We start from the raw sequence: 26,766 nt of genomic DNA, 5'->3' as shown, positions 1-26,766 counted from the left end.
GCGTCGCGCGCCCGTGCTACTCCCCACCCCCCCACCCACTGATCTCTAGCCGGGGGAGTGGTGCAATTGCGCATGCGCCCGCGGGGTGGGGTCCGCTGCCGGCTCGTCGCCAGGGTAACGGCGGCAATGGCCCTGGCGCTGCTAGTGCTGGCGCTGCTCGGGGCCCTGCCCGGCGCGCAGGTAGGCACCCCCCACCCCGGGCCGGGGTTGGAGCTTGACCCCTCTTGGTTAAGACGAAGCGGGGCAGCGCGCGTGTGGGGAGTGTCCGGGGCGGGGGGCGCCTGTGTGGGGCCAGAGCCGCCGTCCCGGGCGATTGCCCAGGTTTGCAACGTGACTCTTGGGCTTTGCCCCTTGAGCCCGGGACGGAGTTGGCCTCGGAAAGGATGCAAAAATAAAATACAGTGTTGTTTATGAGGTCCTTGAGCTCCTCCTGGGCAGCCCCCCCTCGCCCCGGCTCTGGTCCAGCTCAGCATCTGTGAGACCAGGAAGGAGGCTCTGTCCACTGGCTCCTTGAGCGCGTTGTACTCTGCTCGCTGCCCCCTTGGCATGCTTGGACCCTCAGTCCTTTTTGGTGTTTTTTGTCGTCTTTGCCCCACAAATTCAGTCCAGGACCCCCTTCCCCATTAACCATTGGGGGCTAGCTGTTGCTCTCTTGGCAGACAGCCCATGTTCCCAATGTGTGTGTCAAACAGGCAAGGGTCTCACGGTTCCTGACCCTGGTCCGTTCATGTCTCCAGACAGTTTCACTGAGCAACACCCCCTGGCTCCTTGGACTGATTTGAGGGCCAGCAGGCAGTGTCTGGTGTGCTTGGTTCAGTGTCCCACCCTTGGTGCACTCATTAGGTTTTGCCCATCCCATCCTTAGTGTGTCTTTTATTTGTCCAGTTGACACATACCCAGTAGCCCTCTCTATTAATTGAGGGTGGGGGGAGGGGATAACTGTTGCTTTGTGGCTATAAGGCTCATGTTGAGATGTGTGTCAAATGGGCAGAGTGGAGGCTGAAAGAATAGGAACTGTGTTTTCCTCACTGTTTTTCTTTTGCTTGCAGCCTCCAGCATTTAAGGTCTCGGAAGCTCTGATTCAGAGCCTGTATCCCTAACTCCCATGCTTAGTAGCTACTAGTGCTCCTTTCCTCCAAGAATTAGTCCAATCCCTTTTTGAATGTAGCTAAACTGTCAGCTTCCACAGCTATCTGGTGGCATTGAGTTATACCTAGCTGCATGCTGTGTGAAAAATAACTTGCTTTTATTAGTTTTAACACCTTCTAGGCTACTGAGGCACTACCCCCCCCCCCCAAAATGCTATTTGTTAATTTTCACTGTTTTGCTACAGAAAAATACTAGAGCCATCTCCTGTTGTAAAGAGCTTGGAAAGATTGCAGTAGGTAAGAGTGGGTTTAATGTTCTGGATTCCCACTTGAAATTTCAGGGTTTCTCTTTCAAATCCTGTTTGCGCAGCTAACATTGCATGGCATGCTGCAGCACCCATGAAAGGATATCAAGGCACCCCAGGGTGTTGTGAGTCCTTTGTTGAGAATCACTGGAATGGACTAACTAAATGAATGGTAGAAAGACTTTCATACATAGCAGCTTGCTTCATCTGGTGCTGTCTGCATCAGCTTTCCTAAGCAGTGGCTTATTTCATCAGGCAGCATTTGATGAAATAAGCTGTAAAGATTTCCATCTGATTTAGTTAGCCAGTAAGGTGTAAATGTGCCCTGCCTGATGCATGTTAGACTGGGTTGGGGTGGCCTTAGAGGTGCCTGTGTGCTTGGCATCCCTGTGGCCTTGGAAATAACCGGAGCTAGTTCTTGGGCTGCTAATACACAGTATTGTAAACAATGTTCATTAAATATACAGCACTGAAAGTGCTTATTAAGTGTTCTGTACCTAATGAGCATCATTTATATTGGGTTTGGGTAAGTGCATACCTCTTTTTTCTGTCCTGAGTCTGTGTATTGAAACAAAGTATACTACATGAATGTGTGAGTCCTTCAGAGTACAGTGATGCTTTTGTTTTACACATACAAGAGAGCATACATGAACTAGCATTGTCCTGTATTGCAGATCACCAAGAGATTATAGTTTATGATCAGAATTCACTAAAAGAGATCTCTCTCAACTTATATCATACAGATCTGTGTTTTGGGAGCTAAAAGATTATGGCCCTTGCCTTGACTATAATGCTGCAGAATCATGTTAAATGCTCTGGGTATGTCAGCAGTATGTCAGCAAGGATCTTGATATCCATCTGCCATACATACAAGTGTTGTGCAGTGAAGACCCCTTAAGAGTGAAAACCACATTGGGGAAGTTAAATTTAGCTATTATCCAGTTCAGAAAAGTTCTTTAAGCACAGGGTTTAAGACTTGTTACCATACTACCTAACACAAAGCTACATCATTACAGTAATTAGGGTCTGGGATTCATGTGGTAAATGTCTTGTGCATAGTTCTGAACAACATAATATACAATAAAGTTGACTCTACTACAGGATCAGCAGGGGCATATTAGCTAGAGTTGGAAGAATTTAGCAACTTAGAATTGAGGCCAGCTTTTAAAAGAGCATAGCATATTTTGGAGTGCAGAGAGTATTCGTGGAAAAAAAAAAGTATATTTTTGCATCAGTAATTATGTAGCATCCCGTGTGAGACATTTCCATGTCAGAATAGTATTTGTTAAGGGTGTGAGATAGATTGTTGAGTCTTCACCCCCACCCCCCGGGTAAAAAGGCAGAAGGTGGAGCAAGGTTCAGTTGGTCTCTATAAGGTCCCCTCTACATATTACAGGTATTATGCAATTAACTGGTTAATTGTGCAATTACCTTAAGCCATCTATACATGCAAAGTACTTATCCCATGATAAAAAGCTCCAACTAGCTATAAAGTTAGACTTTGAAAATGTGTACTAACTTTATAGCTGGTTGCTATTGCATTTTAATTTGCGTGGGTAGCAGGTTCTCCCCTGCAGCTGGGAGCCCCATCAGATTGAGGCTGCTGTAATCTCCCAGCCCTGGAGTTGCATGGGGTGCCCCCATGGCTGAGCGGCCCCTCAACTGATGGGGCTCCAAGCCATGGGAGCGTGCATTTTGCTGGTGCAAGGGGAGCCTGGGATTAGGCTCCCCTTGCACTGGCAATAAAGTGTGATAGGCTCTAATGTACAGTCCCACAGTCATGCCTCCTACCGTGCACATGTAGCATGGTGGAGGCGCAATTGTGTGGATCATGCATTAGATCCCATCACATCTTTGCATGTGTAGAGGGGGCCTAAGGTGCCACCCTACCCTACCTTCTGCCTGAGTTCAGACTACCATAGTTAACAACTGCGTGTCCCTGCTAAAATGACAGCCTCATCACATAGGCCCTTTTCCTCCACCTGCTACTTATTTATTTTTTTACTCCCTCTACTAGTAGTAGGATTCTATCAGACTCATTACTCTGGTTAGGAGCTTTTTTTCTGGCATATATTTCTTCATGGTTAGTTTATATATTTGCTCTTGTACCTGCATTGTCCTTTCATTTAAGTAGCCCTCTTCTTCCCTGTTTCCATATTCTGGTGTATCTGGACATCAGTCATATGCCATCTTAACCTTCATTTTGCTAAACTAAAGAACCCAAGCTCTTTTAGCTCTCTCATATGCCTTACATTCTTCATTCCTCTTTTCATCAAGTAGCCCTTCTTTGCACCTATTTCAGAGTGAATTATCCTTTTCTGAACATTGTGTACAAAACTGTATATAGTACTCTGAATGAGGTCTTAACAGGGCTTTAAATAATTACACGAATACTTCCCTGTCTCATAGATTTCATAGACATTAGGGCTGGAAGGGACCTCGGAAGATCATCGAGTCCAGCCCCCCGCCTGAAGGCAGGAAATCAGCTGGAGTTATAGGATCCCAGCAAAATAAGCATCCAATTTTTTCTTGATCGATGTAGAAATTTTTTCTGGTTCAATGTAGGTGCTTGAACCACCTCCGATGGCAGGCTATTCCAGACCTTGGGAGCTCGGACAGTAAAGAAATGCTTCCTTATGTCCAGCCTGAAACGGTCTTGCAGTAGTTTATAACTGTTCAACCTCATCATCCATTGGGGCGCTCTGGTGAACAAACGTTCACCCAGATACTGGTGGTCACCCCTGATAAACTTATAGGTGACCATCAGATCAACCCTGAGCCTGTGCTTTTCCAGGCTAAAAAGCCCCGTGGCTCTCAGCCTGTCATTGTAAGTTCTGTTTTCCTGACCTCTGATCATGTGTGTGGCTCTTCTCTGGACTTTCTCAAGCTTCTCCAAATCCTTTTTGAATTGTGGGGCCCAAAACTGGATGCAATACTCCAGCTGCGGCCTCACCAAGGCCGAGTACAAGGGGAGAAAAACGTCCTGGGATTTGCTTGTCTGTAGTGGAAGTATTTTGCCTGGAAATGTGTTGTCTGATGCATCCTAGGGCATTTGCCCTTTTCACATCTTTGTCTTATTGACAGCTCATAATCATGCTATGATTAACTAAAATGACCAGGCCCTTCTCTTCAGTAGTTTCCAACAGATGACCTGCCATTATATAAGAGGAAATGTTATTAGTCCTGAAGTGCGTGACACTTTATGATGCAGATTTTTATCCTGTTTCTATTACTCCCTCCACAAAACTATCCAGTTCTTTCTGTACAGTAACTGACAGTGCTTCCTAATGTTGTGTGGCCAGCAAATTTTACCACTACCCTACCACTGGTTTATTAATGATAACGTTAAACAAGATCAGCCCCAAGGCAGTCCTGAAGGAATTCTATTAGTAGCATCCCATCAGCCTGGGACTTCCTCTTTCAGTACTGCCCATTGGTTGAGGTGGTTAATGGGCCTGTAGTTACCTTCATCGTTTCCCACCCACTCTCCTTTTTTAAATGTAGACAGTCACAATGGTACTACCTCTGATTTAATAGATAGATTAAAAACATTTGCTACTGAACCTTCATTTTCATATGCCAGGGCGTTTGGAATTCTGGGATGGAGAGTATTCAGTGTAGACTGATACCAGTGTATTGAGACTTATCCATGTATTTGATTTTGATGGCACCTTCCCCCAAAATGGCTCAGGGCAACTTACAATAACAAGATAAACAGATAAAATAGATAAAAACAGATAAAATATTGATGTAAAATAGTAGATGACAGAACAGTAACCCTAAACTTAACCCTGCCTGTTAAACCCCTGCCCAAACAAGAAGATCTAACTAAATTTCTGGAAGATTCTACTTCAGTTATGGAAATCTCCATTTCCATATCCCACTCCTGATAGCCACCTTTGCCTTTGCAGTGTTCAATCCATTTTTCCTTAATGAAAACTGAAACAAAGAATTCATTAACTTTTTGTCCATTCTTAAGTTATCTATACCTATTCTTATTTTTCTTCCCTTGTTCTCCCTTGATTTATGTAGCTGAAGAATTTATGTGTTTGAATATTCTCTAATAACAAGTTGTAATTCAACCTGACTTTGGACAGTTCTCACTTTCTTTTGCATTCCTTGTAGTGTTGGCTACAAATGTCCAACTCAGGATCCTTAAAATTCTGGTTTATTAGGCGGATTGAAACTCTGTAATGAGTTAAATCATAAACCTTGGGGCTGGTCCCCACACACACACACACACGTGCGCGCACACACACACACACAGTAGCAAGCTACAGAGTCAGGTATACCTATCCTACAAGCGCTGGAGTCTGCCGTTGATGGCCAGTTGAGGCTTCTTTCAGCGTGGTGTTATCCTCCAGAAGGGGGTCACCGGCTGGTCCTTCTGGCTGGACAGGTCTGGTCGAGTTGGAGATCAAGAAAGTGCCACTGAGGGTCACTTTTCACTGCCTTTTGTCTGTCCTTGGCAGACTTTGGTGACTCCCCAGTTTTTAGGTTTGCTCGATCCAGGGGTCATTGACCCTCGTGGGACTTCCCCCCCCTCGTTGGCTACTGGATGGCATCTGTCAGCCCCAGGGGTCGTCCACATGAACGTGCAGGTTTGGGAGTCCGTTGATGAATTTAGAATAGGGCTCTGGGAGTGGTCTATCTGGACATATTCAGCCCAAAAGTTGGTCTCTGGCATTGATTAACTCAGGCCAGGGCTTCTAGCCCTTGATCAGTGACCTTTAGAGATTTCCCAGTTGTTACATTGTCTTCTATTGAGTTCTTCCCTTGGTTGATCTGCAGCTTCCAGGTGATAATTGTTGTCTGCTACTATGTTACACATTCAATCACTGATTCACTGGCTCTTTTAGGGGCCAGCCTGATACAGGGAAGGGCAGTTTGATTCCTGCCTTTGTTAACATTGTTACAATGTATAACTTACTTATGAAACTAAAACACATTTAGTTGAAAGGTGAGGAGTATAAAATATAAGCTACAAATGCCATGGCGCACACATAGATAAAAATACCAAAATACAAGGGGAGATACAAAATGCACACATACAAATTTTAAAACACAATTCCTTATCTTAAAGTGAAAGAGAGAGGAAGGAAGAAAAGGTAGAAAAAGAGAAACATATCCAAAGAGGGGAGAGCAAATGTAGGCAAGAGGAAAAGGGGGCTTTCTGCTACAGTAGACAGTTTGCGTATTTGTAACATTGTCTCTGTGGTGACTATTTATTCAGTTAGATTTGGAGCCCTTTCCTGCAAGCTTTTTCCTTGGCACAGTATAAAAATTCCAGATACTTTTAGTAGCATTGATGTAAAACAAAAAATCTAGATCTCTGCTGCATTTGCACCCTTTAGCTCCTCAGGTTCATTGACGTCACTAATTAGTGAAGAACTGAAAAATCCAGTTCTGCTTCTGTGAAATCAAGAAGGTATTTACAAGGCTTCTTTTATTTAACCTTCCATTTAATTTAAACTGAATGAAGTTGTGATCATTTTGTCCAAAGGTCATTTTCTGCAACCAGCTCTTCATAATGCTCTTTACTTAGCAAAACAGTCTAATACAGGGGTGGGCAAAATGTGTGATCCAGTCAGCAGCCAGACTTCATTTCCCATCAGCCCCTGCATATGGCTGGGGCTGGTCTCCATGGAGACCCTAGCTGCCTGTGAAAGCTCAAGGTTGGGGTTGCCATGGAGACCAGCCCCAGCTGTGCTGGGAGGGTGTGGAGCAGAATAGAGCAGGGGGCTGCTCTGAAGCCACTGGGATCTTGCAATAGGGGCAGCTTGCTCTGGATCCAGGCAGCGGCATGCTGGCAGCAGATTGAGGCTTTGCTGCAGCTCAGGACCATAGCAGTGGTCTTTGCCTCTCACAGCAGTGTTCCCTCTCTCTTCCCTACCTTTTGTATTTAAATTACTGCTTTCTGTTTAGAACTCTTGTACCCTGCAGGTCCATCATAGCATCTCACAAAGTAACCTGTTGCCTGTGAAAGCTTTATGCCTGTTTGAATTTAGTTAACCCTACCTTGTTTCTGGAAAGCTAGTCTTCCATACTAAGGGGGTACATACTTGATTTACATTTTTGAAATGCATTGATTCACTTCGCTTTTAAAAGGGAATTCTTCAAAGACTTAGGTAAAAGTTAGATGTTCCATTGAAAGTCAAGGAGAGTTTTTGTTGCACGTTAATTTTAGGCAGATCCTAGAGCTCTTAACACCAGGATTTTCTGCATGTTAACACTTTTAAGTGGCTTAAGGCACTCATTATGTGGCTCAAAGTTATACCACTCCAAGGTAGGATTTTCTTTGATCTGCATAACCCAGCTCCTGTTCCACATACCCAGCCACTCCCCACAGATGCGCAGCTCAAGTTGAAGGTGTGACTGCAAGATAACACGAAGCAAATCAACATTTGTGTGGCTCACAATGTAACATGTAACAAGGCCCTTAGTTACTTACCTGTCTTTTTGCACCTTTTAAAATAGTCTCTCCAAGATATAACTAATAAAATACTAAAGGACTGCACAAAATTACTGCTCAACTGTTAATGGACATTTACTTTTATATGTTAAGGTATTAAGGACAATCACATTCTATTCATCTTGGATGAATGAGCAACGATTATATAAACTGGATGTAAGCTGGCCTAAACTTCCAGAATACTTCACTGGTCAAACATTTTGTGTTGGCGTTGACCCTATCAGTGATTTGGTCTATGTTGCACAAGTAAGTAAAGACATTGGATTTCTGTGCTCGTTGGTATTGTAGTGGGTTTTCCCTTTGTCATTCACATTTGCTTTTATATGAAAATAGCTATAGCAAGTAGTTATTCTTTATTTAAAAAAAAAAATGACTGAGGTATGTAACAATTTTTTTAAGTAGCCCTAGATGTGAAAGTTCTAATGAGACATTACAGGTTTGTTGTTTTTATACATCTTAAAGTCTTTTAAAGTTATTACAGATAATGAATAGTGTTATCATACCCACGAGAGAGAGTTAACTTTCTGCGGGATGTTATTGACCACAATGAGGTGAGGTCACAAAAATAGTAATGGAGGCAGCCTAGACATCTTGCTCCAGAACATGATAGGCTTCCAAGTTTTAGATTAATTGACACGTTTTATCAGTTGGTCTTTTCCATTAAAAAATAACTACACTAGTGAGCTCCATATGTTGGAGTCTAGATCCTGGCTTTTGTTTCAGTAGTGCACCAGACAGATATATAGGAACCATATAGAGGTGCTTGGGATGGTGCAGAGTTAAGAGATGCAGTTAACTTTTGGGCCCATTTTAGGTTGAATACGGTTTACTACCCTCCCTCTTTTCCTCCACTTCTCGAGATTAAATGAATCCAGAGGTCAAAATAATATACTCAGGTCTCTATGCAAATTGGTTTTGTGCAGATTCGCTTATATGCGACAACTTTATTTATACCAGAAATTCGCTTTGTCCGAGAAAAATCCGATCTTATGTGAAGTTGGCTGGCAATGAGCTCCCTGCAGGCTGGTAGAGTTCCAGCCTGCAGGGAGCTGGGAGAAAGTGGAAGGAAGGCGGTGAAACAGGGGGCGCCACATGCATGTACAGTACATGGACATGGCCCCACATAGCCTTGAGGGCAGCTCTGGCAGGTAAGTGGGGAGAAGAAGGGGATTGAGGCCCCTGTAGGGAGGGAGCTGGGCAGGGCTGAGGCTGCTGTCCAGCTGGTGGGTGCTTGGGGCCCAGGGCCACAGTGTGCAGCTGCAGGGCCCCAGCGGGGAGCAGGACAGAGCCTCCAGTGGCTCGCTGGGGGAGGGCTGGCTCCCCACTGCTGTGCACACTTCCAAGGGGAAGGGGCAGATCCACGGGCACAATGGGTCCTGGCCCTGATCCTAGGCCCAGCTCAGACTTCTCCCTGCCTGGTCCCCATTGCCCTGGCTACGCGCCTCCTGTGGCATGGGGCTACCCCCCACAAAGAGCGGCAGGCAGAGGAGGTGCATCCCCAGGGCAGCGCAGGATGATTCCTTGCCGCCCTGCTTTCCTGCCCTGGGTGCCTCTCCAGCCCAGTGGGCACGACCCAGTGCAGCTGGGAACAGTAGGGTTGCACAGAGAAGCTATGAGCTCCCTGCTGCACTGTGTCATGCCCACTGGACTGCGGAGGCTCGGGGGCAGGGAAGCAGGGAACAGCAGGGCCATGTGGAGAAGGTGCTCACCCTGCACTGCCTTGATGACACACCCGCTGCACGTGCCACTGCTTGCAGCGCAGAGCGAGCACCTTCTCTGTGTGGCCCCACTGTTCCCTGCTTCCCTGCCCCGGGTGCCTCCGCAGCCCAGTGGGCATGACCCAGTGCAGCAGGGAGCTCATAGCCTCTTTATGCAGCCCTGCAGTTCCCAGCCATGCAAGGTTGCTCCCGCCAGGCTGGAAGTGAAGCAGAGTGGAGCCAGGAGCAGCAGACAGCCATCATTCCCTGCTGGCCTGCTTCCCTCCCCTGGGTGCCTCTCCAGCCCGCCCCACGCTGCCCTGGCAATGCACAAACTCTGCGTGCTGCTGCTTGCAGCATGGAACTTACAGCCTCGCCGCGCAGCAGTTATTGTATTGTGTGATTACTGTTTGAATTTGTCATGGTTTGTGGGGGCCAGTAGAGTGAGGCTGGTACATATACCTATTAATTACATATAATAATGGATTTGCTTAATGCAAATTTGCTTTATGCAAGGTGTTTTTGGAATGCAGCCCTTGCATAAAGAGAGACCCGAGCATAAAGACGGTGAAAGCTGCAGGGGTTTGTCCCACCTTAATCAAACTATGTACACCTCAAGTTATATGTCAAAAGTTAACTTTGTAAGAGTAGCCACTGATTTTCATCTTTCTGTTTCTTGCTTTCACCAGCTGCAGAAATAAGATTAGTGATATTTGTCCCCCTCATGAGCCTGAGAACTATGAGTTAGTGTCTGTAAAGGTTTTTGCACGTGAAAAATACTAAAAATTAGACAATCACCAAAAATAAGGCTGTTTGCAATGATCTTTTTTTTCCAATTAGTTTTTTTTTTTTATACTTTACAGCGAGGGGTTAACGTGCCAAAAGTACTCGTGTTTTCAGAGAATGGAGATTTCCGGCAAGCTTGGAATTCTACAGTTGAAATGCCTCATGGTATTTTTGTAGCCAGCAATGGTACTGATAGCTCAGTATGGATCACAGATGTTGGAAATGGTATGTCAGATTGTTGCATATTAAAAGTATTGGCTTGGGAAGAAAATAACACCTTTGTAGGTATTCCTCTGAACATCTGTTTTGAACTACCCTAAGAATGTTAAGTCAGATTCACAGTTCTCTGGTGCTGGGTTTGTTGTACACTGCTCCAGTGCTGCACAAAGTACAGAATCTTGAAGGCTTCTGAATTTCACCATTGGGTCATTGGCCATGGCTTCTAATCTTGGCAAACTTTCACAGCCCTTTATTCAAAAAAGGGGCTTGCATCTCAGTCTGATGTGTTCTCTTTCCAATTCTGGTGGCTCCAATCCTATATGTACATGATTTGCAGATAGATTAATCTGCACTCATTAAGTTATTACAGAGTTGCCCTAGTTTAGTTTTATTACTTTTAATGTAAAGTGACAGTGGATTTTATCTTCATAGTACTATGTTGATGTTTATAAGACATGGTTCTACTGAGAAATGTCAATGCCTTTGTTTTGATGCAGGGAAGTATGGACATACTGTGAAACAGTACAGTACTTCTGGTAAACCAGTGCAAACCTTGGGCACTCCCGGTAAACCAGGTTCAGCTCTGATTCCACTGCAGTTTGATCAGCCAGCAGAAATATTTGTTGATCAAAATGGGGATATCTATATTGTAGATGGAGATGGAGGCTTGAACAACAGATTACTCAAACTGACCAGTGGTATGTAATATGTGAAATCTTCGAGGCATAATAATGCTACTTTTAAACCTCAATGTTGCTAACTATGAGTTTGATCCAGTGCCCACTGAAGTTAGTTGCAGGTTTCCATCAATTCTAATGTACTACAGATCACAAGCTGTTTCATTAACTACCGTATGCGCAGAAACATTCATGCTGTTTTCTTATCATTGTTGAATGCAGTGGATTTTTTTTAATAGAGGCAACTAAGGCAAGTAAGTTCCTGCTAATGCTGCTGGAATAGTGGATGAGAAGTTAAAAACCCTACAAAAATATATGAAGTTTCTTCCAGTTCTGCCTCCAATTGAAGAGAAAGTGCTGCTCCTCTCTGGCATGTGTCACCAAGCAGTTCATGATTACAATATGAAACTGTCAGAATTCTCCATTGATTTCCCTCTGTCAGCTGCCAAAGTACTAATCATCACTTCTAGAACGTAGTTATTCATGGACAGCGCAACAATGCATGGCAAATTGAAAGTCTTTGCTCAGCCTATGGTAGTGGATATGATGGAAAAGGGATTCCATGATGATTAGATAGTAAATATTTGTACTCAGTAAAAGCCTCTGTACTCTAACTTGATTCTACTATCATAACCTCAATAGCTTGACATGAGAACTAAGGGGTCTTGCTGCTGATTTTTAGTTCCGTCTTTCCACAATAAGAAGAGGGGCCATTTTTTAAAACTTCTGTACATTCAGTGCTGGTATGGTATAAAATTAAAATTACTTTCTACGGTCATAAGAAACACTGACAGCCAGTGAAACTTTTCAGTAGGTCCTGAGGAAATGCGATTTGAATTGTTGAGTTTTGTTGTGGTAACAGATCTGTATTGGTTTGTTCTTGGCAACTGTGGTCTGCTTAATACAGTTCATGAAGGAGAATAAGTTTTTGCTCTGTTTTCTCCAATTTGGAACATGTAAGTCCCATAGTAATTCAATAGATGGTATGTAATTTAGGAACATCATAAATGTCCAAATATTTTTACAATACCCATTTTGTAATTGATGTGGTTAAAACTAAGGTTATGATCCTCCAAGTACACAGAGACTTGACATTAAGCATGTGAGTAAGTCCTCTGAAGTGATTCGGACTGCTTGCATGGTTAGAGTTAACAGCATTTAAAGTGAGTGTTTTCAGGGTTAGGACCTATAATACGCTCCTGTACTATTGTTTCTCAGATATAAGTCTATTTGTGTATCTTGAAAACAAACTTTGCTTATAAGAAGCAACAGATACTTCTTAAATCAATGCACTGCATTAATTATTATGAATTACTTTTTCTGCAAAAATAGACCTCCTTTGTGTTGTCTATTATGATATTTTTTTCCAAAAATGTATCCTTTATTTTCACTTATTTTGGGTGAGAAACTTTATGCATTAACAGCCTTATTAGAATATAGAGACATTCTACTTTTGTCTGGTATTTCGCTCTTTTAGTATAATAGCATTCTCTTTTAAGAAAAAACATGCTCATACACTGAATAATGAAGAAGAATGCACTGCATTCAAAAGCTTGTCCAAGTCTCTCCCTGCTATGTAGTTGGTCCAGTAAAAGTTATTGCCCATGAATATTCTTCTTTCTCGCATACCAGCTGAACTATTGTGGCTAAATGCTAAACTGGCACTTTATTGCATTTAAAACTAAGTGGAGTTTTTCCTTATGAACTGTAAGATTTGAAATTAGGTACAAGTCTCCAAACATCTCTGTGTTTGTGCAGAACCTCATGCTCTGGGGTCCTGGTTCATCATCTTAATCATAATTATAAACTCATAGTTTTGCTACCATTGAAGTTCTTGGCAATGCTCCCTTGGACTTAGGCAAATGATTGCGTTGGCTTAAATTTTAAATATTGCTAACCATAATTTGGAAGAAATTAAACAGTTCACTTCTATAGTGTAATATGAATGTTCCTTAATATTTTTTCACTGTTATAACCATTAGATTTCAAGGTGATGTGGCTGCGTGCAGAAAATGGTACAGGTGCTGCTCAGTTCAGGATTCCTCACAGTGTAACAGTGGATTCTGTTGGACGGGTAAAGAATAAGTCTTTTCCTTGAAAACTTACAGTTTTACCTTGATGTGGCTTTGTTAGATATAGGAGGGAGTCCTGACTAGCTGCATAATCGTGTTCCCTGAGTGAGTGAGTGAGTGAGTGAGTGAGTGAGTGAGTGAGTGAGTGAGTGAGTGAGTGAGTGTACGCACACCCCCCATATTTGCTCAAATCCAAGATAAGCTTTCACCACCCCCATGTAACATGTTGGATGGGGAGGGGCTCATCTTGAAATCAAATACAAAGCAGCTGGGGGGTAGGCAGCTGCTATGACTCTGACCACAGCCAGGGGTTGGGGTCAGAGCTATAGCTGCTGCTCACCCCTCCCATTGCTTCTCTCCATCAGCTTGTCTTCCCTGCCATTGACTTACCATCTCTGCCACAGCTCCAGCCCCATTCCATGTATAAAATCTAATTCTTCTATACATGTCGGGGCAGGGGGGAGGGTTGTATTAAATTCAGAGTAGTCTTGGATTTGGATAAATATGGTATATATAGATCTAGATGCATACAAATGCATGTGCATATGTAGGTTTGTATGTGCTCGTGCATGTACTTGCACACCCATGTGCATCCCCCCCACCCTCCCTCCCATTGTTTTTCACATATGTCATGCCTGAGAATAGGATACACATCTTGAGTTTGAAAGGCAGAAAAAAAGATCTTTCCTCATAGTAGATAACTGAGTAACAGCAGCTAGGGAGCTGAGCCTGCTCAATGTTTTGCTCCCCGTGGATCACAAACAGACTTAATTTTGCTTTTGTCCAACAGAAGCCTAAGTGGCAGAAACATCCTCACTTACAATGCGCACTTAAATTTCCAACAGCTGGTTCTTGGAAAAAGATGGGTGATATATGTGAGAATATGGTGTGTATATGTGTGCACACACATGCACGCACTCACACATGCACCCTCTTCCCCCAACGGATGTTCTTCCTTAAGAGGCTAGGACAGGGATCTGCAACCTTTTTGAGTGGAATACCAAAAACGCCCCAACCTTAACTTGTAAGATGCTGGCACCCCAGGGGCAGACAGCAGGAGAGCTGCATGGGGCCTGATCCCTGTCGTAGGAACACAGCCCCAGCCCCTTTCCCACCATCTGTCTGTAAGCACACGTGCACCCACTACCATCAACAAACCAGGCTGGGGCTCCATAGACCTCAGTGCAGCAGCTTGCAGCATCCCCACTGCCTGCTGTGAGTAGCCCAGGCTCTGTGGCAGGCAGCAGGGGCCTGCCTAGAGCCCAGGCTGGCTGTGGCAGGCAGTGGAACACTGCAAACTGCTGCACTGAGGTTTTCAGAGCCCTGGCCCAGCTTATTGCCAGTGGCAGGTGCACATGTGCATAAAGGCAGACAGTGGAGGACCTGTGACAGGCTTGATTTTTGTTGTAGCAGTTCAGCCCAGACCCCTTCCCCGCCATTTGCCCTGAGTTGTGCATGCCAAGCAAAATGCCTTAGCATGCCACACTCTGGCGTGTGCGCTAGGGGTTGCTGACATCTGGGATAGAACATGAGTAAGAAGGAAGAAGTATAGCCACTTCATAGGTTGGTAGCAAATGCGTCTTATTCCCTCCTAATCCTATGCATCTTCTGAGAGCTGCACTATGAGAGTCTTGACCCTAAGAACTTTGGATCTGTATGACCAAGGACGGTACAACCATTTTAATAACCCAGGAAATTCTGAAACAAACTTAGTTAAGAGGCTTTCTAAGTATATGAATAGGTGTTCATGTCTACTGGTAAAAATATCTGAGAAATTTCCACTGGTAGAAATCTTTGTGGAAGAGGGAGCTTAGAGCATTCAGCTTGCAGCTGCCCCTTCTTCCCTGCTTGCCATACCTTCCCCAGGCAAGGGTGATCCTGGTCTAGGGCAGGCATGGAGAGCAGGAGTTGCTCCACTCCTTCCAGTCCCCAAGGTGGAGTGGAGTAGTGGGGAAAATTCCCAGACCAGGGTCTAAAGAATGGGCAGGGAGCAGCCTCCCCTGCTCTGCTTCTGGTCTCCAGGAGTTGAGGAGAGTGGAGGGAGCAGTAGCACAAAGCCCTCAGCCTGTTCCCCATGCCATGCAGTGCCCAGTTTGGGAAAGAGATAGGGAGCACTGGCAGCTGTTCCCCTCCCTTCCCAGATTTTGGAGCAGTGGGGCAGTCCCTGCTCTGGAGAAGTGCAGGGAGCATTACCCAGCTGCTTTGTTTCCCTCTTGGACCAGACTGACACCCAAAAGATCTTTCTTCTGGAGACAGGCCCATGTACACTCATAGTTTCTGTCAAGGAAACACCAATTCTCTCAATAGAAAAATAATGCTTGTATGTGGCCCAACTTAAAACCTGTTTTAGCATCCCAGAGTTGGAAACAAGTTATCCCTACAAGACTGTTGTATTTTCTCAAATAAAAAGATAAACAGTTGCATTTAAAAAAAAAAAAAGTGTAGAAAGTGACAGTAAAGATGCACAAAATCAGTCACTTAATCTCTGCTTCTGCAGTGATACTCTTAGAAAAATCTAAATGTTAGGTGGATCCGATTTTTTTTTTTTTTTTTTAACAAAAGCTTCAGCCTGTCAACAGTCAGAATGTCTTTTTATCTTGGTTGTACAGTGGAATTGTCAACTCCATGCAGCCTCCATATCTATAGTGGAAAAAACTTATATTATGAATTTCTGATAAAGGGTATGCTGAAAATGGTTCAATGTAGCAGCCAGCTTCCAGAGTGCCAGTGGGAGCATGTGTCCACGTGTGCCAGGCTGACAGGCCCAGATCATTAAATTGGAAAATCAGTTAGAAAAAGCAAGTGTTTCTGTGATGACGAAGCATCATATTTAGTCCTGGATAAGTGTATGTTTGTAATTGGTTAAAAAGGCACCTTCTTTGGTGAATGTTTTTAAAACATGTCCACAAAAGAAGTGAAGATAAGATGTCAGTCTCTTGGAGCAGAAGGAGATAATTTATGCATCTAATTGTGACTTAAGAATTTTTTGTGTGGACATTAACACTTTCTTAGCTTGGAAAATTAATATTGAGGAAATTCTTCCTTGCTCCAGTTCTCTATACTTAAGAGTATTTGACCCATTATGTATGAAAAACTGATTCCTTTGATTTAGCTTCTTTCGGTTTTTTTAATAATCACTTTTATTGCGCACAATAGGTGTGGGTTGCTGACCGAGCAAACAAAAGAATCCAAGTTTTTGATAAAGTCACAGGCGAGTGGCTAGGGGCTTGGAGTAGCTGTTTCAAAGAAGATGGTCCCTATTCTGTCAGGTACCGTAAGCATTGTGATGATGTATTTCCATGCAAACATTTTGTTTCCTTTGGAATTTACTTTTTACTAGAAAGATTCTGTGATACATGGGTCAGCAGCTTACGGCCTGTAGGTTGGATCTGGCCTGAGAAGCCATTTGCTCCAACCCGTGGACATAGGGTTTCAATAGCAGTCAGCGGTAGGGAGCTTTGGCAGCAGTTGTTCATGTAGTGCCACCTTGAGGAAAAGCAGTGGCTATGGATGCTCACTGCCTGCTGCTGTGGCATAAAGTACTGGCAGCAGCTGGGTCCTAGCACCCACCCATCTGCCTGCTTCTGATCCAGACTGGGTCACTGGCCTGCTGCCCAAAAAGTTGGCTGACCATTGCCATCATAAATGCTTGATATCATGGTTAGTCAGTGGACTTGAGACAGAATTGGGTTCTAATCATATAAAGACAAATTCTTGAATCTACATGGGGCCCCACTTTTTATAGGGTCTACATGTAGTCTTTCAACATATAGTCTTCCAACATGATTTGGACTGCAACATGAGATTCTCCAGGGCTACAAATATCAACAACTTTAAGTAACAGTGAAGTTCCCAATTCAGCTGTCTTATCTATGCAAGACACTAATACTTTCCTGCTGAGCCCAGGACCACCATCAGAGTCATTCCTGGCTTGTGTCCTCCCAGCCTTGGCAGGTAGGAAACAAAAATAGGTTTATGCAGTCCTGAGCATGCACCCTTCCCATGTTGCCAAGCTTGACAGCAATGGTGGGTTCTTTGCAACCTCCTCAAGATATCTGCAATGCATAATTATTGGGCTTGTGTTCATGTAGAATGGGAACAAGTGGGCAGGGTTTTCATCCTTAGTGGTACTTTCAGGCTCAGTAGGGTGGTAGAGGGACTCATATAGTTCAGGTTGCAGGATGAGCCCTTTGTTTTTAATAGAAGTTGTTGGGCTTTGTAACACTGGAGAACATTGTTAAGAGCTGTACATTGCAGTCCTAATCATATGTTGAAGGACAATAGGCATAGGCCCAAACCTTCTTTGTGTCATTTGCTGTAACAAGGAGCAACAGCATGTAGAGCAGGCCTATACGCCTACTCTTCAATATTGTAAGATTGAAAATAGTAGAATGGCTTCCATTTCTCTTGAGGTCAGTAGCTGAGTTACAAGAAACTGAAGCCTGAATGACAAATGACTATGACCAAAACCACAGGTTTTCATGTTCAGATCAAGGTGGTGGGTGTGTCTGTGGTGCCTCTGTGCTACCATGAAGCACTCTTACTTGCTCACTCCCACTGTACATGCGCCAAATCCTGGAAAGGAAGCAATAAAATGACACTGAGTGCAAGCCCAATACTTCTCTTGCATGCGGTCTCTTTGGTCTACTTCTTAGTACACACTAGGTGCGTCCACACAGGCAAGCACATGCACTTTCAACAGCTCAATAGAAAGTGCAAATTTAAGCCATGGCTTTTTGCCTCAGCGCACGTGCCTGGACATGCGCTTTGGTGTGGGGCATTAGTGCCACTTGGGGCAAAATAACCCTGCCTGGCTCCTCCTGGATCTGCAGCCAGGGGGAGCTAGAGCCTGGGGCCAGCACCTGTGCTGTCCCCAGCAGTATAAAAAGCTGCCCTGTCAAGTAGCTCAGGGCTACTTGCTCTCAGGAGCTTCTGGGGCCCAGCTAATTGGTACCTGGGGATACTAACCCTTGTGCCAGCTGGACTGCTGAAGCAGCCCTGAGAGTTGCCTGCACCCTCTACCCACTGCAGCAGACTGGCAGTGGGGGCTGCTGCTTGGCTGTGACCTGCTGCATACCTGCCAGACCCAAATGGGGACTGCACAGCCAGTAGAGGCATCTGCCCCTCTGGGCCAGCTGCCAGTAGGCTGTGGCTGCAGAGTTGGCCTTTGCACAACACTACTGCAATGTGTCCCCCCTGCCTGACCATCTGGACAGCTATTGCCTGGAAGATGTTCCCAGTGTGGTGGCCTGCTTTGAACAGTCAAAGCATGTCTTCTTGGCCCCCATTGGCCAGAAGGTCAGCCACCTCCAGCTGGGTTCAAGGTGCCAGCTCTGAGCAGGCTCCTCTGCCTGGGTCCTGCCACTGGCCTCCCTACCAGGAATTCTGGTGTTCCCTGTTTGAAAACTGAAAAATCCCTGTTAAAAAAAATCCCAAAGTCACTCTGTAAAATACCTCAAAATCCATGTTCCTCCACAAGTAAAACAAAAGACCACTATATAGAGAAAGAGAGAGTGAGTGAGAGACACAGAGACAGCAATGAGTTGGGCAATGTTTTACTGATATATCTACAGTGTTAAAGCATACCAGTGTCTCTATCATCGTCATAAAATGAATTCTAAATACCTATATGTTTTGCTGCTCCCAACAGGAGCTACAGCCCTCTCAACAAGGTCTACTGCCCCCCCACAGGGACTACACCCCCAAGTCCCCCAGGCGGGGTAGGGATCAGGGGTCTCGGGGGACAGGTGGGTATGGGGCTGGGCAGATAGGGATCGGGGGGGCTCAGGGCAGCAGGCAAAGGGGTGGGGCTGTGCTGGGCAGGGATCAGGGGGGGCTCAGGGGCTTGGGGGGATGGGACCAAGCAGCTGGAAGGGTTGCGGGGACAGGCAGGGGATGGGGCTGGGCAGGGCAGGAATCGGGGTGGGGGAGCAGGGGAGGCCAGCGGGGGTCCCTCCCATGGTCCCTTCCCCACTCCTCCAGCCCCCTGACCCCTTACGTACCAACACTGGAGCCCAGGTCCAGGTCCAGCTCCCTGCTGCTGGTATGCTGCCTGCCCTGCATGGGCAGGCAGCATGCTTCAGCACTAGGGCGAGAGCCAACCATAGAGATGCTCTGGCAGCCAGAGGAACTCTGTGGAGGACCCAGCCTCCGGTTGCCTCAGGGCACAGTCCCTGCCCCGCATTTTTTGTCTGCAGGTTTTTTTTGACCCCTGGATATCCAGGGGTCTAATTTGGCCCCGTGCTCTAAATTTGCAGCGTGGGGAACATTTGACTCATTCCTGCCATGCCTCTTGCAGTGTCTCAAAGGAGTTTGAGACACTGCAAGAGGCACGTGCGGGCTCGTTTGGACGCGCCCGCTCTTTGTTCCCGTGGCATGGCTGCATTGCTTTTTGTCTGGTATCTGGTGCTTGCACAACAAAAGTGAGCAAGGAATGCTTTGTGGCAGTGCTCCCAGTTGTAGCATAGAGGCTGTGTAGATTTCTCAAATGCTGTTTCCTTGAATGGGTTTAAAACTGATTTTTCAAAGCACATAAACAAAGTTACCATGAGGTGTTGTAAGGAGACTGTAAACCCGGTTTCTCTTTGTCTTTTATAGGTTAACTCCCAATGAGAAGTATCTGATTGTAGCTCAGCTGAATATTAACCGAGTATCCATCCTGGCAGCACCCCCAGTAGGATCCATTGGAGACTGTATTGTAGTAAACATAATCCAGATGGCTGATGAAGTCAAACCACACCTTGTGGATGTAAATGTGAAGACTGGAGCAATTTATGTAGCAGCAATTGGATCTCAACAAGTACATAAATATGTACCTTTAAATTAATGGATTTCTTCGGTTCATTCAGCACAAGCCACTTTCGGCAATAAGTGAGTTTTTCTTAAATTCATTGCAGACTGTTCTACCTTCCACAAGCACAGGATGTTTCACTCCGAGGACCCATAAAACAGATGGCTCTGGTTTGTGACCTGTCTTCTTTCTTTTATACCGTCTTTTGTTAATCTCAGGGATTTTTCTTGTTTGTTCTTTGTGTGTGTTTCATTTCTATTAGCTACTGGGATTTGAAGAATGTATTTCATGAGCATATTTGCTTCATTTTATTACTTTCTAACCATTATTTTAAACTTCAGCGTAGTTCCCCCTCCCTCCCACCCTTTCTTCTTTGGTTAAATTATGACACATCCTGTCTAGAGCAGGGGTTTGCTATATGTGGCCTGTGGCTGAATCCAGTCTGCAGCAGCGGGAATCTTCCACAACTTTCCAGTACCAGGTGGCTTTGCTCACATTGCAGTAGGGCACCTGGGAAAAGCAGCAGTGACAGAAGTTCATTTGGAGCACTGGCCCATTTCAGACCCAAGCCAGATTGATCCAGCCTGTGGCTCTGAAAGGTTGCTGGCCACTGACCTGAACTGCCTGGAGGTGCATCTATGCTTAGTCCCATTCCAAAGGTCCTAACTGGCAGAAAGGTACCAGACCCCAGTTTAGGATTCCTTGAATGCTGATTTAGTACAATACTAAACAGGCAGATGCAGTATGGGAGCGACACCTTTGACACTCAAGGCTGATATTGACATTTTAGCATCTTTGGCATCTTCCCTAAGTAGTTAACAATGCTGCTGTTGTAGTCAAATTTTTCAGTCCCAGCTAAAATAATCTGTTCCATAATTACTTAAGTGAAATGATTATGATGCACTTTAAACTGAATTAAGTGTCTATGCAGCAACATGGCACCACTTTTAACTAAATAAATTAAATTAGAAACTGATCTAATCAGTTCAGGTTTTCTGTGCAGGTAAGGCCTGACAGGTAAACTTCAGGATGTTCAACAACTTGAGTTTCCTGAGATACATATCCAGGATTTTCTAGGAGACTTTTACTCAGCATTAGATACTTTAGGCTTATAATGATTTTTTGTTATTCTCATGTTGTTGAAATTCAGACGTGTCTGAGTTTTTACCTATTCTGGACTCCGGATCTTTCTTTTTAGTGAACTGTCTGTCTTTTTATTCTGTCTTCAGATTTTCATTAATGATTTTCTCAATGTTCAGTCATATTTCTACTTTTTTTGGAGGAACTTCTGTTAACATATCAGTAGGTAGTTGCTCATAATATAGAGCTTGTAGTTTTCTTTAGCTTTTTCCAGACTCTTTGGTCTTTTCAGTTCTTTCTCTGAATACAATTTGGGTTTGAATTGGATAAACAATTATCTGCTTCTCCAGCTACAGACTTGTTGTACTACGATCTTTCTTCCATGCCCAGTCCACAATGATTGGCTTTTTATTTGATGCTGTACAGTCTTGTGATTCACCCTCTTTTTTAACAGAGACGATGCAAAGAGAGTTCAGGTTCTTTTGATGTATTGCAACTTAGGCAAGAATGACTTGCCCAGGAGAATAATTGGGTCCATCTTTGAGAAACTGGACACATCCTGTGTCTTCATGCCTCATCTATTTCAAGAGATAGAGAGGCAAGATAAGTCATTCTATTTCTTCCCATAAAGGAACATAGAAAGTAAACTTATTCTACTAAACATCCTGTGTAATGTATATACTCATAGTCAATTGTAATACTGATTATTTCAATATCAAATCTACTAAAATGGAATAAGTTGCATTCACTTTAATCTGGAAGACCTTTCCTTCCTGATGATCCCAATCTTTATGGAAAATACAACTGCTGTAGTTTGAAATAGATCAGTGAAGCATCAAATCTCCTTTCCCCTGTCTAGTTATTTCTTTAGGAATGTCTGGTCCCAAAGAAACAAAGCAGGATTTTCAGTCATGCTGAAAAAGACATTGTTTTGGCAGGTGCTTTACAAGTGGTACAAAAATTGAAATTCTATTTGCGCTTTTGAGATGTTCAGGTTCTCAAACAAAAGGTGCTGTTCAAGGGTATTGTCTGTTTACTAGGTGGTTAGCATTAGTTTTTGTGCTAATTAGCATGTTGCCTCGTCACCCTCCTAAAAGTGGTTAAAGTGATAGGGACCACACTGATTTCTTAAAGTGATAGGGAGACAGAAGACCACTGATAGGGCACATCCCCACATGCAGGGATGTTCATTTGCCACAGCAAAAATAGCAGTGGCACAAATTTTTGCTGCTGCCTTTTGTCACTGTGCATGCCCCTGCACATAGGGTTTGGCATGGGGCAAAATGCCCTGCTTCAGGGAAACTGCTGTTTCCTCACTCTTCCCAGCTCCCAGCTTGCTGGAGGAGCCAGGGGATACCTAAAGCAGTGTAGATGCTCTGGCTAGCAGCCAGAGTGTCTCCCTGGAGAACTGAGCCTCCGTGTCTAGTGGCGCATGCTTCTGGACTGAGAGCCACATCGCTTTTTTTTTTTGGTGGGGGGGGGGGGGGGAGGAGGGTTGCAGTGGTTTTTTTCCGATACCAAGAGTTCCCGGTATCAAATTTTGTCACCATGCTGCAAATTTGCAGTGCCACAAACAGTTGCACATGTACTGCATGCAGTTTGCTGTACCACAGACCACATGCATGCACTCATGTGGGCATGCCCTTAGTGATTTTTTTTTTCTTGGTTTGTTTCTTTCCTTTCTATTCCCCCTTCCATGGAAGCAGTGCATCAGTCATTGCAGAAGGACATCACACAACAACTAAACATACCTTGTGCACAGGTGGCAGCTTAAATAAACTGTTACATGAATGTGATAAACTTTGAACAATTGTTCATCTAGTAAATGACTGCTCAATATGTTCCTTTTCTGGAGGAACAGCAGAACTTTCTGTGGCATCTCTTGACTAGTCAGCAAAACTTCTTAGCTTAAAGTTGCTTCTGTTTTCCAGAATAAGACATGTAATTAAAAGGATTTGAGATTCATCCCTCAGAGTCATTATTCTTTATTGATCATTTTTGAGCAAATGCATATAAAATGAATTGCACTTCTGCTTTGGAGGCAGATGTCCAGATTTCAGCAAGATTAATTGTTGATTCAGGTAATCTAGAGGTCTCTTTCTTTATCTGACAGTGCTGTCCAGAAAAAGTGAGTCAGTGGGTACTTTAAAAACCACACCAAACCTTTCATTAAGCCATCATGTCTCATGGCTAAATCTTTATCTGCCCTTACCCTAACCTTTCCTTATTGTTTGTTCACCCTGAAACTACATTATAAGCTCTTTGGAAAAGGGACAACGTGTGAGTGTTTCGAGGTGGGTGTTGGGTGGGGAGTGGGTGAAAGACTCTAATGCACTTTTGGGTGCTGTATAAGTTATTAACAGGTTTCAAGTAATATTGTTGTTATGTGATGCTTCATTTGGTCTTTCCTTATACACATATAGACCACATAAAGCATCAAGTAGCAACTTCATTTTTAATCAAAATGAAGGATAAATCCAGTTTGGTAGAATGTGCTGCTATTCTAGTCATAGGCCTCTCATGCAGCGACTGTTAGTAGTGCCAAAAATGTTTATGTTTATAGGCATCTGTCCACATTAGAAATGATTAGGATGATACAAACTCCTTTTTGCCTCTGCAGTTGTGACCTAGCAGAAGAGGTTACTGATCCATCCATTAGCTTGCCACACCATCCTAATTTCAATTCACATAATTTTGAAGGTGATTTCTTAAAGTGTTGCAAATATTTAGCATAACTTGTTAAAATGTGAATGACAGGGTCTGTAATGGGGAAAACGTGAACTTCAGGTCTTAAATCATGTTTTGTAGCAAAAAAAAATGTTTTTTAAGTAACTTTTGCCTAATTGAGTCAATGAATTAAAATTATTTACATGGGATCTAGAATTCTGTGTCCTTTTTCATTTCATGCCTCATTACTCTTGTGGTCTCTCTATATTGCTACAAATTTCTGCATTAGAAAGGAATACATAAATCTTTCATACTTTGCTAGATATTTTTCTTTGAGTAATGCAACTTAATTAATTCTTAGTAAACCTTCATATGAAAACTGTGTAAATCATTTTCAACTATACTAATTCTTTTTACATCATTAAACTACTGCTTATGTTTTCAAATGCAAAGTTAACAGACTTATAAAGCAATATCTATTTAGTTTTAAAAAAATCAAGAAATGATTTGCTTATGGTGAACCAGTATCAATATATATGGAAAGTTGCTATTTAATCTAGCAGGAGAAAAGATAAATAAATTAAAACAACAGGAGATTGAAGCTACAAATTGGTAACAAAGCACAATTTTTTAACATTTAAGAGTGATTAGATCACTGAAACAAATTACAAGGAACAGGCAAATTCTCCATTTTATTTATATTTTTTAGATCTTCAAATTGAAGCCAGATTACTTTCAGGAGTATGTGCAAGGTATTGGGCTCCATACAGGAGTAAACTGATTTAAATTTAGTCCTGTATTGCCTATGATGTAATGTTGCTGGTTAAGTGCAAAGTACAGGAGGTCAGGCAGCATAATATGAGGACTTAAAATCTATCAGTGTGTCAGAGAGATGGTTTTAATACATCTGTTGTTGCTTTAAAAACAAGAATAACTTGTTTGTGCCTTTAACAGAGTATTATTAACATTGTTGTTGCTGCTGCTGTTGATGTTATTATTAACAACAGTTATGTGAAGCTGGTTCTAGCTCTGTAAGTGTTGGCGGGGTGTTCTGGGTTAAGTAAAATTTCTTTCTTGTCTGCTACCCAATAGCAGTGCCAGGGCATTTTGGTAGAGTATTTACAGCCTTCTGGTATGGCATGAGTCAAGGATCTTGCTCTGTGCTCATGTTGAAGGTCTGCCAGTTGACCCGTCTGTAGATAGGTTTTAAGGCTGGGAAGCCAAAAGTGGGCAGACATACTAGCCAGACCTACTAACCATTGGCTATAAAAGCTGATGTGCCTTAACTATGCTAACCCAATGTGCTGTGCAACTCAGGCAAACTTCTGATTTTTTTTGACCAATTATAACAAAATTGAAGGTCACAGTGGACTGTTTTGTACGTACCAGACAAATAGCAAAATGGAATTGAGGCATTTCTGCTTCAAGTGTCTTCCTGGATATCTTAGGAAAACACAACCATAGTTGTCATAGGCTTTATTTGTTTAGTTTCTATCAGCAAGTACAAAAGCTATATATCATAGTAGAAAATTCTAAACATTTTCATGAAAAATTTTCAGCATTCGTGGAAAGAACAGGCAAACTCATGCAAGTATTTGCTTACCCTATGGAAAACCCAGTGTGCATTCATAAGCTAAACAATGCAGAGAAGCCCTGGTAGGCTCCCTGTGGGAAGACGACTTCTGAGTGATTGCATGCATGTTGTGAGACTACCCTCTTTATGTGCACACTCACTGATAACTTATAAACACTCAAACTAGAAAACATTTTAGATGCTTTGAACCATGTTACTACCTAGGTACCTACAAAGCACTGTGAAATCCGTGTTTCTATGGCAAGCAAATTAACTGTTTTTAACTTTGTTTTAGCATTCCAACATAGCATTGACTAGTACTGTATAACGGCCTATCGTGTTGGCTTAGTTTATTTTGTAGCATTTATCTATCTGGCTCTGACATGATGGAAACAAATTTATACAAAATACCTGTGTTTATTAGTAAAGAAGCATGTGTATTTGAGCTGTTTAAAGTTCTATGTTCTCAGCTTTTAATGGTTACTTACAAACTTTTTTTTGCTTGATGTGATTCACTTCTCCCTGAGGTTTGCTTTGAATTGCTAGTTAAAATATAATTCAGGTGAAGTGGTCCAACTGTCTGGCTTCCTCCTGTGAGCACACTGCGTTCTAGAATGTCTCAAAACACACCCAAAATTTATTTAGAGCAGTGGGAACCTTAACAAACTTGGGCTAGCTTTCCTGACCTGAGGTTGAAGGTCAAAAAGGATTATTAGAGGGAAAATGCAATATATATCAATTCCAGAAGTTACATTATTTACAAATATTCATAAACATTGTTTCAGAAAGAAGATATCATCCTAATTTCCTGTGTCCAATTTGCCTCTGGATATTTTCACAGCTAAGATGCGAATGGTTTTGCAAGCTTTCCTTGCGGTAAGATATACGTGATGGCATCCAGGCAAAACCCTTTTGATCACTCAGCTAACTACTCACCCAAGATCATTTATTAAAGTTGGCTTAAAAATAAAAAGACATTGAGCTATTGCCTGTATGATAATTTATCATAACTATGGTCCATATTAGGTGTTATAAGTGCTTAGTACTGTAGAACAACAAAGTGGTTAGAAATTCTGTGTCTTTTTTAAAGTGATTCCATTCTCTTATTTGATTTCTTACTGAGTATTCATAAATGGAAGTTTTAATGTTGACGAGCCGGTAAGCTTTGGCATGTGCTGAAATTCTTTTTTCGAAACACAAGAGGGCACCAAAATTCTGTAACTGATGACTGGTATTTTCAACCTAACAATGCACAAGCAAATGCAAACATCAGATCACTTTTGAATATTTAGACTAAGTCAACAACAAAACTCAATTGTTCTTTATTTACCTCTTATCAA

The 26,766-nt window shown here is 43.2% G+C and overlaps 1 protein-coding gene across 3 annotated transcripts; it reads left to right on the top strand.

The window, feature by feature from the left end:
* Positions 1 to 18: 18 nt before the first annotated feature.
* Positions 19 to 26,766, top strand: NHLRC3 (NHL repeat containing 3). 3 transcript variants are annotated; one of them, XM_019491377.2, is made up of 8 exons: positions 19 to 180; positions 7,959 to 8,111; positions 10,426 to 10,573; positions 11,065 to 11,265; positions 13,227 to 13,318; positions 16,473 to 16,585; positions 18,967 to 19,063; positions 19,914 to 20,019. In XM_019491377.2, exons 1-8 carry the CDS (start codon positions 73 to 75, stop codon positions 19,926 to 19,928), a joined length of 927 nt encoding a protein of 308 aa, XP_019346922.1. In that variant the 5' UTR covers positions 19 to 72; the 3' UTR covers positions 19,929 to 20,019. The 3 variants fall into 3 exon arrangements, with proteins under 3 accessions (XP_019346922.1, XP_006268722.1, XP_059569407.1); XM_006268660.4 differs by lacking the exon at positions 18,967 to 19,063 and adding an exon at positions 26,212 to 26,766 and having other exon boundaries at positions 24 to 180; positions 19,914 to 20,186; XM_059713424.1 differs by lacking the exon at positions 18,967 to 19,063 and having other exon boundaries at positions 24 to 180; positions 19,914 to 24,069.

This window comes from Alligator mississippiensis, chromosome 1 (assembly GCF_030867095.1).
Source record: "Alligator mississippiensis isolate rAllMis1 chromosome 1, rAllMis1, whole genome shotgun sequence".
Lineage (NCBI taxonomy): Eukaryota > Metazoa > Chordata > Crocodylia > Alligatoridae > Alligator > Alligator mississippiensis.
Note: the sequence above shows the minus strand (reverse complement) of the source record. Positions and strands in the feature narration are given on the sequence as shown.